At 36.0% G+C, this 15,986-nt stretch overlaps 1 protein-coding gene across 1 annotated transcript in view; it reads right to left on the minus strand.

Annotated features, from left to right (window-relative positions):
- Nucleotides 1-7,940: 7,940 nt before the first annotated feature.
- EFCAB13 (EF-hand calcium binding domain 13) overlaps nucleotides 7,941-15,986 on the minus strand; it is a 109,433-nt gene continuing 101,387 nt past the window's right edge. The window contains 2 exon segments of the mRNA XM_064369427.1: nucleotides 7,941-8,086; nucleotides 11,917-12,021. Coding sequence (XP_064225497.1) covers nucleotides 7,941-8,086; nucleotides 11,917-12,021 — 251 coding nt within the window.

Below are 15,986 nucleotides of genomic sequence, written 5' to 3' on the forward strand. Positions count from 1 at the left end.
CAGTGCAATAAAAATGGAGGTCAAGAATAAGAAAATTGCTCAAACCATACAATTACGTGGAAACTAAACAACATGTTCCTGAATGACTTTTGCATGAATAATGAAATAAAGGCAGAAATCAGTAAGTTCTTTGAAACTAATGAGAATAAAGATACAACATACCAGAATCTCTAGAACACAGCTAAGGCAGTGTTAAGAGGGAAATTCATAGCACTAACCACCCACATCAAAAAGTTAGAAAGATCTTAAATTAACAACTTAACATTACAACTGAAAGAATTAGAGAAGCAAGAGCAAGTCGACCCCAAAACTAGCAGAAGATAAGAAATAACCAAAATCAGAGCTGCACTGAAGGAAACTGAGACTAAAAACCATTCAAAACATCAACAAAACCAGGAGTTTTTTTTTTTTTTGAAAAAATTAAAAAGGCTACTGGCTAGACTAATAAAGAAGGGAAAGATGATCAAAATAAACATAATCAGAAATGACAAAAGGGGGTGTTATCACTGACCCCAAAGAAATAAAAACAACCATCAGAAACTATAAACATGTCTATGCATACAAACTAGAAAACCTAGAAGAGATGGATAAATTCCTGAACACATATATCCTCCCAAAACTGAACCAGGAAGAAACTGATTCCCTGAACAGACAAATAATGAGCTCTGAAATTGAATCAGTAAATAGCCTACCAACCTACCAAAAAGAAGCCCAGAACCAGAGGAATTCACAGCTGAATTCTACCAGATGTACAAAGAGCTAGTACTATTCCTACTGAAACTATTCCAAAAAATTGAGGCTGCATCTAGTCATACATCTTGGAAAACAAATTGATTATGACTCTTTAATTATTTTAGGTTAATGGTCCTTAGTCCCCATTAAACCATCTCCTAGCTTCTGAGTATCCTGGCATCTTCCCTATGGATCTCCTAATTCCTGCAGGTCACAGAAGACAGGGGCTGTGGCAGAGTCACCTGGGCCTCCCTGAGTGGAGAGCACAGAGCAGTGAAGAGTGAAACTAAGCTCAGTTTGTGGGTACAAGGAGACAAAGGCCCTGCCACATCCCTGAAGGCATATTGTTATTTTAAAAATGAATTAATATAAGTATTATTAAATATAGTTTAGTTTCTAATATAATAAATATTAATAGACATCCACAAAAACAGCATGAAGAAGTTTAAAAAAATTATTGATTGATTGATTGATTTTTAACAATCGTATCTCTCTATGTTGCTTAGGCTGGTCTCAAACTCCTGGGTTCAAGAAATCCTCCCATCTCGGCCTCCCAAAGTGGGAGAATTACAGACATGAGCCACTGTGCTAGCCACATAAAGAATTTTTGAGATCAAAAAGTTTAAGAACCCCTAGGTTAGAGAGTACATGCAATAATAGCCAATATTCAGTTTGCTTGTTGTTTCCTTATCCAACTTCAGTGCTATTTATCATTTAGCCTAGAAGATCCTGATTCCCTACGTTTCCTAGTTCTCTTGTATTTTCCCAAGACCATAAGCTCCTCTGAGGTCAGAAGCCCTTGCACCCCTAATAATTCTTAGTTTCTAGTAAACACATTACCCAGCTATAGTAAAAATATTTGCCAAGTAAATACAGTAGTATTAATACAATGCTGACATATTTTTGGCATTTAATAAATATTTGTTGAATGAATCAATAAAAGAAAAAAATGTATTCAAAAATTAGGACCTTGATCTTTGAATAATGAAGTCCTGCCTTAGTAAAAGATAATTTTTCTAGCCCTTGGGGTTCCATTCTGTTATAAACTTGAAGCCAGGCCCTCATGCCATGAAGATTCTTCGTGGTCTGCATCCTTACTAATGTTAGTTACCAAACTCAGTTGAAGAAAGAAGAGACTCCTCTCCTCTTTCTCTTCAGAGTCTTTTCAACTCAGTCCTAATACTATCACAGTTATTATTTTTTTTTTATATAAAAAAGATTGATTAAGCTGAAAACGGTAAAGTTCCCAAAGTGTGAGAGGGGAAAAAGTCTGCCTCCGAACACACATCCCCTCTGGGGAACCTGAAAATCCAGATCACAGGAGAAGGACTTAACCTTACCTAGAGGTGTAATGGATTTAGGGAGCCAAGCAAAATATAAAAATAAAACAAGCAGCAGGAAGAACCCTTTAGGCACTTCTAGTCCCCAGCTTGAGACCAAGGAAGCCATTATTGGCCTTATCTCACAGGGGTTCTTGGGGAAGGCAGCCAGTGGAACTGGGGAGGGGCCACAGGGTGAAGGAAACTCCTAGTTGAACTTTGTAATAATTTTAACCGAGCATGAATTTTTCTGAGCAGAATCCAGTGGGGAGCAAATGGGAAGTACAGATAGGAGTGCAGAAAACACAGCTGATGGTCTGGGCAGGTGGGGAAGGGCGAGTTCTGAGAGCCTGCTTGCTTTCTCAGTGGGGAGGCTTATAGCCTGGGGCAAGATCTCAGGCCTGCTGCCACTGAGATCTAAAAGTCTGGAAAACATATTTGAGGGAATAATTGAGGAAAACTTCCCTGGCCTTGTTAGAGATCCAGACATTCAAATACAAGATGCTCAAAGAACACCTAGGAAATTTATTGCAAAATGGTCATCACCTAGGCACACAGTCTTCAGGTAATCCAAAGTTAAGATGAAGGAAAGAATCTTAAGAGCTGTGAGACAAAAGTACCAGGTAACCTATAAAGGACAACCTATGAGATTAACAGCATATTTCTCAGCAGAAACCCCATGAGCTAGAAGGAACTGGGGCCCTGTCTTTAGCCTCCCTAAACTAAACAATTATCAGCCAAGAATTTTATATACAGCAAAACTAATCTCCATAAATAAAGGAAAGATACAGTCTTTTTCAGACAAACAAATGCTTTGAAATTCCACTACCAAGCCAGCACTACAAGAACTGTTAAAAGGAGCTCTAAATCTTGAAACAAATCTTCAAAATATACCAAAATAGAACATCCTTAAAGCATAAAGCTCACAGGACCTATAAAACAATGATACAATAAATAAATAAATAACCACACATGGTATTCACACAACAAATAGCATAATGAATGGTATCTCACATCTCAATACCAATGTTGAATGCAAATGACCTAAATGCTCCACTTCAAAGATACAGAATGGCAAAATGGATAAGAATTCATCAACCAAGTATCTGCTGCCTTCAGGAGACTCACTTACCACATAAGGACTCACATAAGGTAAGGGGTGGAAAAAGATATTCCATGCAAATAGACAACAAAACTGAGCAGGAGTAGCTATTCTTACATCAGACTAAACAAACTTTAAAGCAATAGCAGTTAAAAAAGACAAAGAGGGGTATTATATAATGATAAAAGGACTTGTCCAGGAAAATATCACAATCCTAAATATATATGCATCTAACACTGGAGTTTCCAAATTTATAAAACAATTACTAATAGACCTAAGAAATGAAACAGACAGCAACACAGTAATAATGGGGGACTTCAATACTCCACTGACAGCACTAGATGGGTCATAAAGACAGAAAGTCAACAAAGAAACAATGGATTTGTCATGTTTATATTCTAACCAAATGTGTCATGTGATTCTAATTTTCAGGATAAGGCATATTTTGTATATAAAAAAAGTAACAATGGATTTAAACTATATCCTAGAACAAATGGATTTAACATATTTACAGAACATTCTACCCAATAACTGAACATATTCTATTCATCGGCATATGGAATATTCTCCAAGATAGAACATATGATAGGCCATAAAACAAATCTCAACAAATGTAAGAACATTAAAATAATAGCAAGTACTCTCTCACACCCCAGTAGAATAAAATTGGAAATAAATTCCAAAAAAGGTTTGATGCAAATACATGGAAATTAAATAACCTGTTCCTGAATGATTGTTGGATAAACAATAAAGTCAAGATGAAAATTAAAAAATTCTTTGAACTGAATGATAATAGTGACATAACCTATCAAATCCTCTGGGATACAGCAAAGGCGATGCTAACAGGAAAGTTCATAGCCTTAAATGTCTACATCAAAAAGTCTGAAGGAGCACAAATAGAAAATCTAAGGACATACTTCAAGGAACTAGAGAAACAAGAACAAAACAAACCCAAACCAAGCATAAGAAATAACCAAGATCAGAGCAGAACTAAATGAAATTAAAACAAAAAATATATATAAAAGAATTATGAAACAAAAAGCTGGTTCTTCGAAAAGATAAATAAAATTTATAGACCATTAGTGAGATTAATCAAGAAAAGAAGAGAGAAGATCCAAATAAGCTCAATTAGAAACAAAATAGGAGCTATTACAACTAATACCACAGAAATACAAAAGATCATTCAAGGCTGTTATGAACACCTTTACTTGAATAAACTAGAAAACCTAGAGGAGATGGATAAATTTCTAGAAATATACAACTCTCTTAGATTAAGCCAGAAAGAAATAGAAACTCTAAACAGACCAGCAACAAGCAGCAAAATTGAAATGGTAATAAAAAATTGCTAACAAAATAAAAGTCCAGAATCAGAGGGATTCACAGCTGAATTCTATCAGAAATTCAAAGAAGAATTGGTACCAATCTCATTGACACTATTCCACAAGATACAGAAAGAGGGATTCCTCCCTAAATCATTCTATGAAGCCAGTATCACCCTAATACCAAAACCAGGAGAAGACATAACCAAAAAAGAAAACTATAGACCAATATCCCTGTTGAACATGGATGCAAAAGTCTTTAACAAAATACTACACTAGCTAACTGAATCCAACAACATATCAAAAAGATAATCTACCATGATCAGGTGAATTTAATATCAGGGATGCAGGGATGGTTTAACATATGCAAGTCAATAAATGTTACACACCACATAAACAGAATTAAAAACAAAAATCACATTCTTATCTCAATAGATGCAGAAAAAGCATGTGACAAAATCCAGCATCTCTTTATGATTAAAACTCTCAGCAAAATTAGCATACAAGAAATATACCTCAATGTAATAAAAGCGATCTATGACAAACCCACAGCCAACATAATACTAAATGGGGAAAAATTGAAAGCATTCCCTCTGATAGCTGAAACGAGATAAGGATGCCTACTCTCACCATTTCTCTTCAACATAGTACTAGAAGTCCTAGCCAGAGCAATCAGACAAGAGAAAGAAATAAAGGGCATCTAAATTGACAAAGAGGAAATCAAATTGTTGCTGTTTGCTGATGATATGATTGTCTACTTAGAAAACCATAAAGACTCCTCCAGAAAGCTTCTAGAACTGGTAAAATAATTCAGCAGTTTCCGGATACAAAATTAATGTATATAAATCAGTAGCTCTCCTATACACCAACAGCGATTAAGATGAGAATCAAACCAAGAACTCAACCTCTTTTACAATAGCTGCAAAAAACAAAAACAAAAACAACCACAACAAAAAAAACTTAGGAATATACCTAACCAAGGAAGTTAAAGAACTCTACAAGGAAAACTATAAAACACTGCTGAAAGAAATGATAGAAGATACAAACAAATGGAAACCCATCCCATGCTCATGGATGGGTACATTCAATATCATGAAAATGACCACACTGCCAAAAGCAATCTGCAAATTCAATGCAATTCCTATCAAAATAACAACATCACTCTTCACAGAACTAGAAAAAACAATCCTAAAATTCATATGGAACCAAAAAAGAGTCTGCATAGCCAAAGAAAGACTAAGCAAAAATAACAAATCTGGAGGCATCACATTACCTGATTTCAAACTATACTATAAGGCCATAGACACCAAAACAGCATGGTACTGGTATAAAAATCATCATGTAGACCAATGGAATAGAATAGAGAACCCAGAAATAAACCCAAATACTTGCAACCAACTGATCTTCAACAAAGCAAACAAAAACATAAAGTGAGAGGTCAGGCATGGTGGCTCAAGGTGTAATCCCAGCACTTTAGGAGGCCAAGGCAGGGAGATCACTTGAGGCCAGGAGTCTGGCCAACATGGTAAAATCCCATCTTTACAAAAAACCAAACCAAAACAAAAAAACAAAAAACATAAAGTGGGGAAAGGACACCCTATTCAACAAATGGTGCTATGAAAATTGACAAGCTACATGTAGGAGAATAAAACTGGGTCGTTATCTCTCACCTTATTCAAAAATCAACTCAAGATGGATCAAAGACTTAAATCTAAAACCTGAATCCATAAAATTCTGGAAGATGACCTCAGAAAAACTCTTCTAGACATTAGCTTAGGGAAAGACTTTATGACCAAGAACCTGAAAACAAATGCAATGAAAAGAAAGATAAATAGATGAGACTTAATGAAACTAAAAAGCTTCTGCACAGCAAGAGAAATAATAAGCAGAGCAAACAGACAACTCACAGAGTGGGAGAAAATCTTTGCAACAAAGGCCTACTGTCCAGAATCTATAAGGAACTCAAATAAATCAGCAAGAAAAAAACCCCAAATAATCCCATCAACAAGTGGTCAAAGGACATGAATACTTAATTTTCAAAAGAAGATATACAAATGGCCAACAAATATATGAAAAAATGCTCAGCATCACTAATGATCAGGGAAATGCAAATGAAAACCTCAATGTGATACCACCTTACTCATGTGAGAATGGCCAAAATAAAAAAATAAAAAAATAATAGATGTTGGTGTGGATGTTGTAAAAAGGGAACACTTTTACACTTCTGGTGGGAATGAAAACTAGTATAACCACTATGGAAAACAGTATGGAGACTCCTTAAAGAACTAAAAGTAGACCTACCATTTGATCTAGTAATCCCACTACTGGGTATCTACCCAAAGGAAAAGAAATCATTATATGAAAAAGATACATGAGCATGCATGTTTATAGCAGCACGATTTGCAATTGCAAAAATGTGGAACCAGCCTAAATGCCCATCAACCAACAAGTGGATAAAGACAATCTGGCATATATATACCATGGAATACCAGTCAGCCATAAAAAGTATGAAATAATGGCATTCACAGCAACCTGGATTGAGTTGGAGACCATTATTCTAAGTGAAGTAACTCAGGAATGGAAAATCAAACATTGTATATTCTCATTTATAAGTGGGAGCCAACCTATGAGGATGCAAAGGCATAAGAACGATATAATGGACTCTGGGGACTCAGGGAGAAGGTTAGAAAGGGGGTGAGTGATAAGACTACACATTGGGTACAGTGTACATTGCTCAGGTAATGGGTGTACTAAAATCTCAGAAATCACCACTAAAGAACTTATCCATGTAACCAAATACCACCTGTTCCCCCAAAACTATTGAAATAATAAAAATTTTTATATATAAATATTGAAAACAGGAGATTGGTTTATATCCTGATGGATATATCTTTTCATCATCTCTTCCTATCCTTTTTCTTTTCTCTTACCCTCCCCTTGTCTGTTACCTCTTTCTTCCTTATCCTACTCTTTTATCCTATTCTTTACCTCTCAAATATTCCTTTATTTTATCTTTCCATTCTTGCGGTATTCTTGTCCTCATAGAGACACTCTGAGACACTGTTTTAACCCTGGTGATGATTCTCATGGTTGATATACCTTATTTAAAGATGAATAACACTAATAATTAGGGAATGCATTTTCAGTTATCTGATACTGAGTGTCCTATAAGTACCTCAATTCAACTATATTCCAAAGATTTTTCTTCTCTTCATTCTTCTCTCTCTGCTATCCTTCTCCCTGTTTTTAAAAACTGTTTTTTGGGGCATTCATGTAAGTGATAAACTTCTGGTTCACAGTTTAGTATCTCCCTCCCTTTCACCCACATCAAATCAGTCTTCCCCATATATGTGTGGTTCCCAGGTAAGGCCCTTTTCGCCTGTACCTTATTAACAGTCTCTTAAATTGTAACTCTGTCGTCAAGTTTTCTCTCTCCAACATGTCCTTACTCTTTGCTTTCACAGTGGACTAGTCATTATCTACACGATAAAGGTGTCTTAAATGCTCACCAGTCACTGGCAGGTGAGTCTTCAGGTCCTTGATTTCTTTTTCTTCGAGTCTGAACCCAGTGTTTTGTAGAACACTCCATAAGTCATTGACATTAACCTGACCTCCTTAATAGAAACAAGAAAAAGTAGATAAGGATGTCATAAAATGAAAAATGCACACTCTCAACCCCTACTCAGAAATGGAAAGAAGAAAGAAGCTATTTACAGCATCATGTGGGAGTCAGGAACAGAATATGCTTCCAAAATTAAACTTCTTGGAGGTTTATATTGGGGAGAAGTAAAGAGTTTGGTATTTCTGATGAATTAGACAGAGATGACAACCAAATCATGTTATTCTGTCAAAAAGCAAGATTTGAAACTTGCTACAGTAATAATAAATTCTCTCCCACATGTAATTGTACATAAAGGAAGACTACAGTTAATGGGGAAAATTTACTGAAAACTATTGGTATAGTTTTGATCGAATCACTCTGAAATATGGGGATTTAAAAAGAATCAAAATATATTTTGGATAAATTAAATGTAAATAGTGAAATCATAGAAAAACGAAGAGAACTAAGTATATGTGACTCTTCACATACTGGCTATCTGGTAAAGGATTTGAAAGTTAATCACAGAAGAAATGACTGGTAAAACTAAATACATAAAAATGAAAAATGGTCATATATCAAAATACAACACAATAGATAAAAAGTAGATTTGTAGTTGCCTAGGTCTGAGAGAGTTGGGGAGTATAAGTAGTGACTACTAATGGGTATTGAGTTTCTTTTTGCAGTGCTGAAATATCCTAAAACTGATTGTGGTGATACCACACAACTCTGTTAGTATACTAAAACCCACTGAATTATACACTTTAAGTGGGTGAATTGTATGGTATATGAACTATATCTCAATAAAGCTGTTGTAAAAATACAATAAAATAAAATGCAGATAACCAATATTTACAATAGATATGATAATGTGCTAATATTTAATCTATAAAGAGGTCATTCAAATTAATAAAAATGTTTGGATTCTAATAGATTAAAAGATATAATGATATAAAAACATTTTCTCTTTTGAAACACTTTTTAATTTATTAAAAAAAAATTTTTTTTCTGAGATGAAGTCTCACTCTGTCACCCAAGCTGGAGTGCAATGGCGTGATATTGGCTCACTGCAACCTCTGCCGCTGGGTTCAAGCGATTCTCCTGCCTCAGCCTCCTGAATAGCTGGAAGTACAGGTGCATGCCACCACACATGCCACCACACCTGGCTAATTTTTGTATTTTTAGTAGAGGCGGGGTTTTGCCAGAGGCTGGTCTTGAACTCCTGACCTCGTGATCTATCCGCTTCGGCTTCCCAAAGTGCTGGGATTACAGGCAAGAGCCACTGTGCCTGGTTTAAAATTTTTTCTTGCTCTGTCTTATGGTGCTGATCAAAATTTTCTATGAGTAATTTTATGAAACACATTTTGTTCTCTAAGTAGATTATAAACTCTTTGAAAGTAAGAACTATTGGTTGGGTGCAGTGGCTTATGCAGGTAACCCAAGCACTTTGGAAAGCCAAGGCAGGCAGATCACCTGAGGTTGGGAGTTCTAGACCAGCCTGACCAACATGGAGAAACACTGGTTCTACTAAAAATGCAAAGTGCACCATGGTGGCACATGCCTGTAATCCCAGCTACTTGGGAGGATGAGGCAGGAGAATCACTTGAACCTGGGAGTTGGAGGTTGTGGTGAGCCAAGATCAAGCCATTGTACTTTACCTGGGCAACAAGAGTGAAACTCTATCTCAAAAAAAAAAAAAAATTTAGAATTATCTTCTGCTTTTTGCAGCCCCTCCCCCATCACACTTCTAAAACTATGCCAGTCATCAATTCCAAGCTAATATTTGATGAATGAAAAAATCCTTAAAATAAGCTTTGTTTTCCATTAAAGAGTAAACAACTGCTATCCTTGTGAGAATTCCATAATTTAAATATAAAACAATTGATACGGTTTGGCTGTGTCCCCACTCAAATCTCCTGTTGAATTCCCATTATTGTGGGAGGAACCTGGTGGGAAGTAACTGAATCATGGGGCCAGGTCTTTCTCATGCTGTTCTTGTGATAGTGAATAAGACTCACAAGATCTGATGGTTTTATAAGGGGGAGTTTCCCTGTACAAGCTCTCACTCTTTGCCTGCCACCATCCATGTAAGATGTGACTTCCTCCTCCTTGCCTTCCAACATGATTGTGAGGCCTTCCCAGCCATGTGGAACTGTAAGTCCACTAAGCCTCTTTCTTTTCTTAATTGCCCAGTCTCAGATATATCTTTATCAGCATCATGAAAATGGACTCATACAATAAAATAAAGCTGATTTAAAAATTGTTTTTATTTTAATATATTTTTTGAGACAGGGTCTGACTCTGCAATCCAGGCTCACTGGAGTCTCAAACTCCTGGGCTCAAGTGATTCTCCTGCCTCAGCCTCCTGAGTAGTGGGGACCACAGTCATGTATCACCAATATAAAAACATTTGCAACTTTATTCATAACAAAAAAATCAGAACAATAATTAGATTCAATTTTTTCATTCACCAAATTAACAAGAATAAAATATATGAAAATAATATACTGTGGTTAGGGCATGATGTTAATACTGTGTATGGGGATGCAAATTTCTGCTGGAAGAATATTTCCAGAGAAAATGACTTTAAAGTTGGATCAAAATTTAAGTATGAAGATCAGAGACATATAAGAGAAAAACACTAAATAAATGTTCAACAAGAGAATAATGATTAAGTAAATTATAATACAACTAGATGATATAGTCATTAAAATGATATTTACAAAGAAATTTTAAATAACATGGTGAAATTATTACACTAAAATTTTAGGATTAAATGAAGGATACATAACATTTCCAGTAAGAGTTTAATTAATAATATACATATATGCACAGAAAAAGATCTGAGATATCTATAATAGAAAAGGTAATATTCCCTGAGATTGTGGGTAATTACATTTTTTTCTGTATGCTACTGTATATTCCAGATTATTCTTAAATGCCCAGTACCTAGTAGACACTTGAATATTTGTTGAATAAAATGCATAATTTAGAAGAAACACAAACAAAAAACAAAACCAAAATAATAAAAAAAGAACAACAAAATGCATAATTTTCTGTTTGTTTATGTAATTAGAAAAAAAATTAGAATAATCTCAAATGATATTGTCCTTATCCTTTTCCTCACTCAACTCTGAAGGATTTCACACCATCCAATAATTCTTTCTTAAACACCTTTTTATCAGCTGTAGGATAAAACACGATTAATAATGTTTCCAGAGATTCATAAAAATTAAAATATATACTTACAGGAAGGGAAAGTTTAGAAATTTGTTAGAATTCAATCTCAATGAAATGAAAGATGCTTGGAAAACTTAGTGTAGTGAATCTATCCACTGGATAGAATACAAACTATCGTTAGTAGTGCCCTACCATGCTGAACTACATATAGCCTTTTCTTTCTTGTTTCCTCCTCTCTAATTTACCTTCGTCTTTTCTTTCTTCACCTTTTCTATACCTTCTGCTCTTACCTTTTTTCAATTTATACCTTAAGTCTTATATTTCTCCTAGGGGGACCAAAGAAATTGTCTTATGATAGAACTTTTAACTGAAGAGGTTCCTGTTTCCTAAACCAACATAATAATAACAGGATTTTTAGAAATGCTGGGACTGGGACTTTTAAAAAATATTTTTAATTGACACAACTGTTTCAAATACTAGACTTTCTAATACAAAACATTGAAACCAACCTTTTTGATGTTTTCAGGAGGGTAAGTACTTGGGGAAACAGACATGGTCCCTGCTCTCTCAGATTTTAGATAGTGCCATGCAGACAATGATCTTCAATAAGTGTTGAATGAATATATTTTTAGACATCAGTGAAGCAGAACACATGTAAATACTTACCAGAAACTGGCAGAGTTTTCAGCAGCTTTTTGTGCTCCTTATTTGTGATCTCTATTCCCATGTTTTCCACAGTATTTTTCACATCCCCAGCAGGAATCTTCTCTCCTTTAGAGGGAGAGAAATAGTCATAGGTGAGAACATAAAAATTATGTAATATTTTATATTATGATATTATAATTATGTATTAGTCCATTTTCATGCTGCTGATAAAGACACACCTGAGACTGGGAAGAAAAAGAGGTTTAATTGGACTTAAAGTTCCACATGGCTGGGGAGGCCTCAGAATCATGGCGGGAGGCAACAGGCACTTTTTACATGGTGGTGGCAAGAGAAAATGAGGAAGAAGCAAAAGCGAAAACCCCTGATAAACCCATCTCATCTTCTGAGACTTATTCACTGTCATGAGAATATAATGGGAGAGACTGGGCCCTATGATTCAATTACCTACCCGCTGGTTCCCTCCCACAACATATGGGAATTCTGAGAGATACAATTCAAGTTGAGATTTGGGTAGGGATACAGCCAAACTATATCAAATTATATACAACATTATATGCAATTATAATTAACATAATAGATGTAATTATGATTATATAACATTATAACTACATATAATATAATGCTATATATCATACATATGTACCTGTGTTTGTATATATAACTAGTGGAAATGTTATGTTTCCTGCATTTAATCCATATATATACACACACACATCATATATGTGTGTGTGTATATATATATATAATCCTCAGCTGCTGGGGGAAGAGCAAAGTACAATAAAAGCTTGCTTAGCTATTTATTTATTTATTTATTTTCAGACAAGTTCTCACTCTGCCATCCTGGCTGGAATGCAGTGGCACGATCATGGTTCACTGCAGCCTTGACCTCCTTGGCTTAAGCAATCCTCCCACCTCAGCCCCTCAGAGTAGCTGGGACTACAGGCATGTGACAGCATGTGGGGTTAATTTTTTGTACTTTTTGTAGAGATAGGGTCTTCCTATGTTGTCCAGGCTGGTCTTGAACTCCTGGGCTCAAGCAATCTGTCTGGCTCAGCCTCTCAAAGTGCTAGGGTTGCAGGTGTGAGCCACTGCACCAGGCATTGTTCAGCCATTTAGAGTCAAGGAGGGGAGTCAGAAATTTTTCATTTAACCTAAGTAAAATAAAATCTCTTACAATGATGAAACAATATAATAAGTAAAATAGAAATTGTACAGTTTTTCAATAATTTGGGAGCTGTTTCATGGTTAATATAAATAATTTGACTACTACAAGAACATCTCTATTTTAAATTTTCTTTTTCTTCTTTTTTTTTTTTTTGAGACGGAGTTTCGCAATCTTGTTACCCAGGCTGGAGTGCAATGGCGCGATCTCGGCTCACCGCAACCTCCGCCTCCTGGGTTCAGGCAATTCTCCTGCCTCAGCCTCCTGAGTAGCTGGGAGTACAGGCACGCGCCACCATGCCCAGCTAATTTTTTTTTTTTTATTAGTAGAGACGGGGTTTCACCGTGTTGACCAGGATGGTCTTGATCTCTTGACTTCGTGATCCACCCGCCTCGGCCTCCCAAAGTGCTCTTTCTTCTTCTTTTAAGTCCTCTCTATCCCCTTCCCTCTTGTTCTTTTGCCTGAATTATAGGGTAAGTTAAAAATGACAATAAAATCTGACTCCCTGTAATATATTTCACCTCAAGTGAATTTACATTTATATAATTACATTGTAAACTTGGGAAGGCAGGGATCATGTCTTTCTCCCAAAATCTAGCATAATGCCTGGCACATAGCCAACAATCAACTAAATGTAGAATGAGTTACTTAATTGCTTGAACATCAGCAAAGCAAAATACAATACTGATTGAAACTTCAGAGAGTTCATTCACTTGATTATTACTGAGTGTTTACTATGTGAAGAAAACAAAATTTTTGAAGGGGTAAAACTGACATTTAAACTACTCAATATATAAAACATAATTAGGCCAGGCGCAGTGGCTCACGCCTGTAATCCCAGCACTTTGGGAGGCTGAGGTGGGCAGATAACTTGAGGTCAGGAGTTTGAGACTAGCCTGGCCAACATGGTGAAACCCTGGCTCTACTAAAAATACAAAAATTAGCTGGGTGTGGTGGCATGTGCTTGTAATTCCAGCTACTCAGGAGGCTGAGGAAGGAGAATCACTTGAACCCGGGAGGCGAAGGTTGCAGTGAGCAGAGATTGGGCCACTGCACACCAGGCTGGGTGATGGCGTGAGAATGTGTCTCAAAAAAATAAAAATCATAATTAACAAGCAGGACTATGACTTTTTTGGCAAATATTATTGCAACGTTTGCTAAAATTGATCATGTTTTAAGACAAAAATTTAAATATCAATTAATTACTCAAAGGCACAAGGTATATCAGTTATACTCTAATTATAATTTAAAATCAACCACAGAAAGAGATTTAAGAAATCCTCTCTACTCAGAAATTATAAATAAAATACTATAAATAACTGCTGAGTTAAAGAAGTTGAAACTGAGATTATAAACTACTTAGAAATTATGAACACAACTTCTGTTTCCAACAAAACAATAGAGTAGGACATCCTACTTGCTACAAATACCTAAAATGGATTTAAAAAATGACAAAATAATTGTAGATGCATGGCTGAGTTTGTAGGAAAGAAAGAGAAATTTTTGGTTTCAGGAGATGGAGAGGAGTTTAAGAGTCAGGTTGATATGTACACAATTTTCTTTCTTTCTTTTTTTTTTTTTTCTTAACCTTTCCTCTGGTCCTGAGATATGTACTCAATTTGATGTGGAGATAACCCTGGTGGATTATCTGACCAGATCTGTGAACAGCTTTGGTTTTAATGACCAAGCAGAAGCAGGGAGATAAGTCCTTGAGCACATGATAGGGACACAGATTTGAAACACTGCATATTTAAAGTCCATTAAAGAGGCTGGGTAAGGTGGCTCACATCTGTAATCCCAGCCCATTGGGAGGCTGAGGCAGGTGGATCAACTGAAGCCAGGAGTTCAAGACTATCCTGGCCAACATTGTGAAACCCTGTCTCTACTAAAGAAAAAAAAATTGAGTGTGGTGGTACATGCCTGTAATCCCAGCTACTTGGGTGCCTGAGGCACAAGAATCACTTGAACTAAGGAGGTAGAGGTTGAAGTGAGCTGAGATCACGCCACTGCACTCCAGCCTGGTGACACAATGAGATGCTGCCTCAAATAGATAAATAAATAAAATTAAATAAAACCCACTAAAGAGAAAGAAAGGGCATATATAGAACCATGAGAATAAGAAATCGAGGAAAAGAACTGGCTAATGTGCAAAAGATCAAAAACAATATCTAGAAATAAAAAGTTGTTATTGGCATTTTTTTTTTTTTTTTGAGATGGAGTCTTACTCTGTCACCCAGGCTGGAGTGCAGTGGTGTGATCTTGGCTCACTGCAACCTCTGCCTCCCAGGTTCAAGTGATTCTCCTGTCTCAGCCTCCTGAGTAGCTGGGATTACAGGTACTTACCACCATGCCCAGCTAATTTTTGTATTTTTAGTAGAGACAGGGTTTCACCATGTTGGTCAGGCTAGTCTTGAACTGCTGACCTTGTGATCCACCTGCTTCGGCCTCCCAAAGTGCTGGGATTATAGGCGTGAGCCACGGTGCCCGGATATGTTATTGGCATTTTCAATAAACAGTGTGAGATGGGGTTGGAGAGACAATTAGTGAACTGGAAGAGAGATTTGAGAAATTCTAAAAATTAGGACAAAGATATAAAAAGTGGAAACGATGGAAAAAAGAAAGACAGAATAAGGTCCATCATATACATAATGGGAGTTTCCAAAAGTAAAAGAAAAAGAGAAGAGGAAATATTTGAAACATAAGGGCTGAGAATTTTCAAGAATTGATGAAAGGCATGAATTTTTAGTTTCGGAAATCACAAGTCTTTAGCAGAAAAAATGAAAAGAAATCTAACTTGGAGACATTACAATGAAAACTTCAAAGAAAGAGATAACATAGCTCAGAGATAGTATGATTGTCTCCCAGAGATGGACTGTTAGAACTTTGTTCCTCCTTATTTTGTGGAGAG

Source organism: Aotus nancymaae, unplaced genomic scaffold (genome assembly GCF_030222135.1).
Source record: "Aotus nancymaae isolate 86718 unplaced genomic scaffold, 86718_ANA_hifiasm-v0.15.2.pri h1tg000089l, whole genome shotgun sequence".
Lineage (NCBI taxonomy): Eukaryota > Metazoa > Chordata > Mammalia > Primates > Aotidae > Aotus > Aotus nancymaae.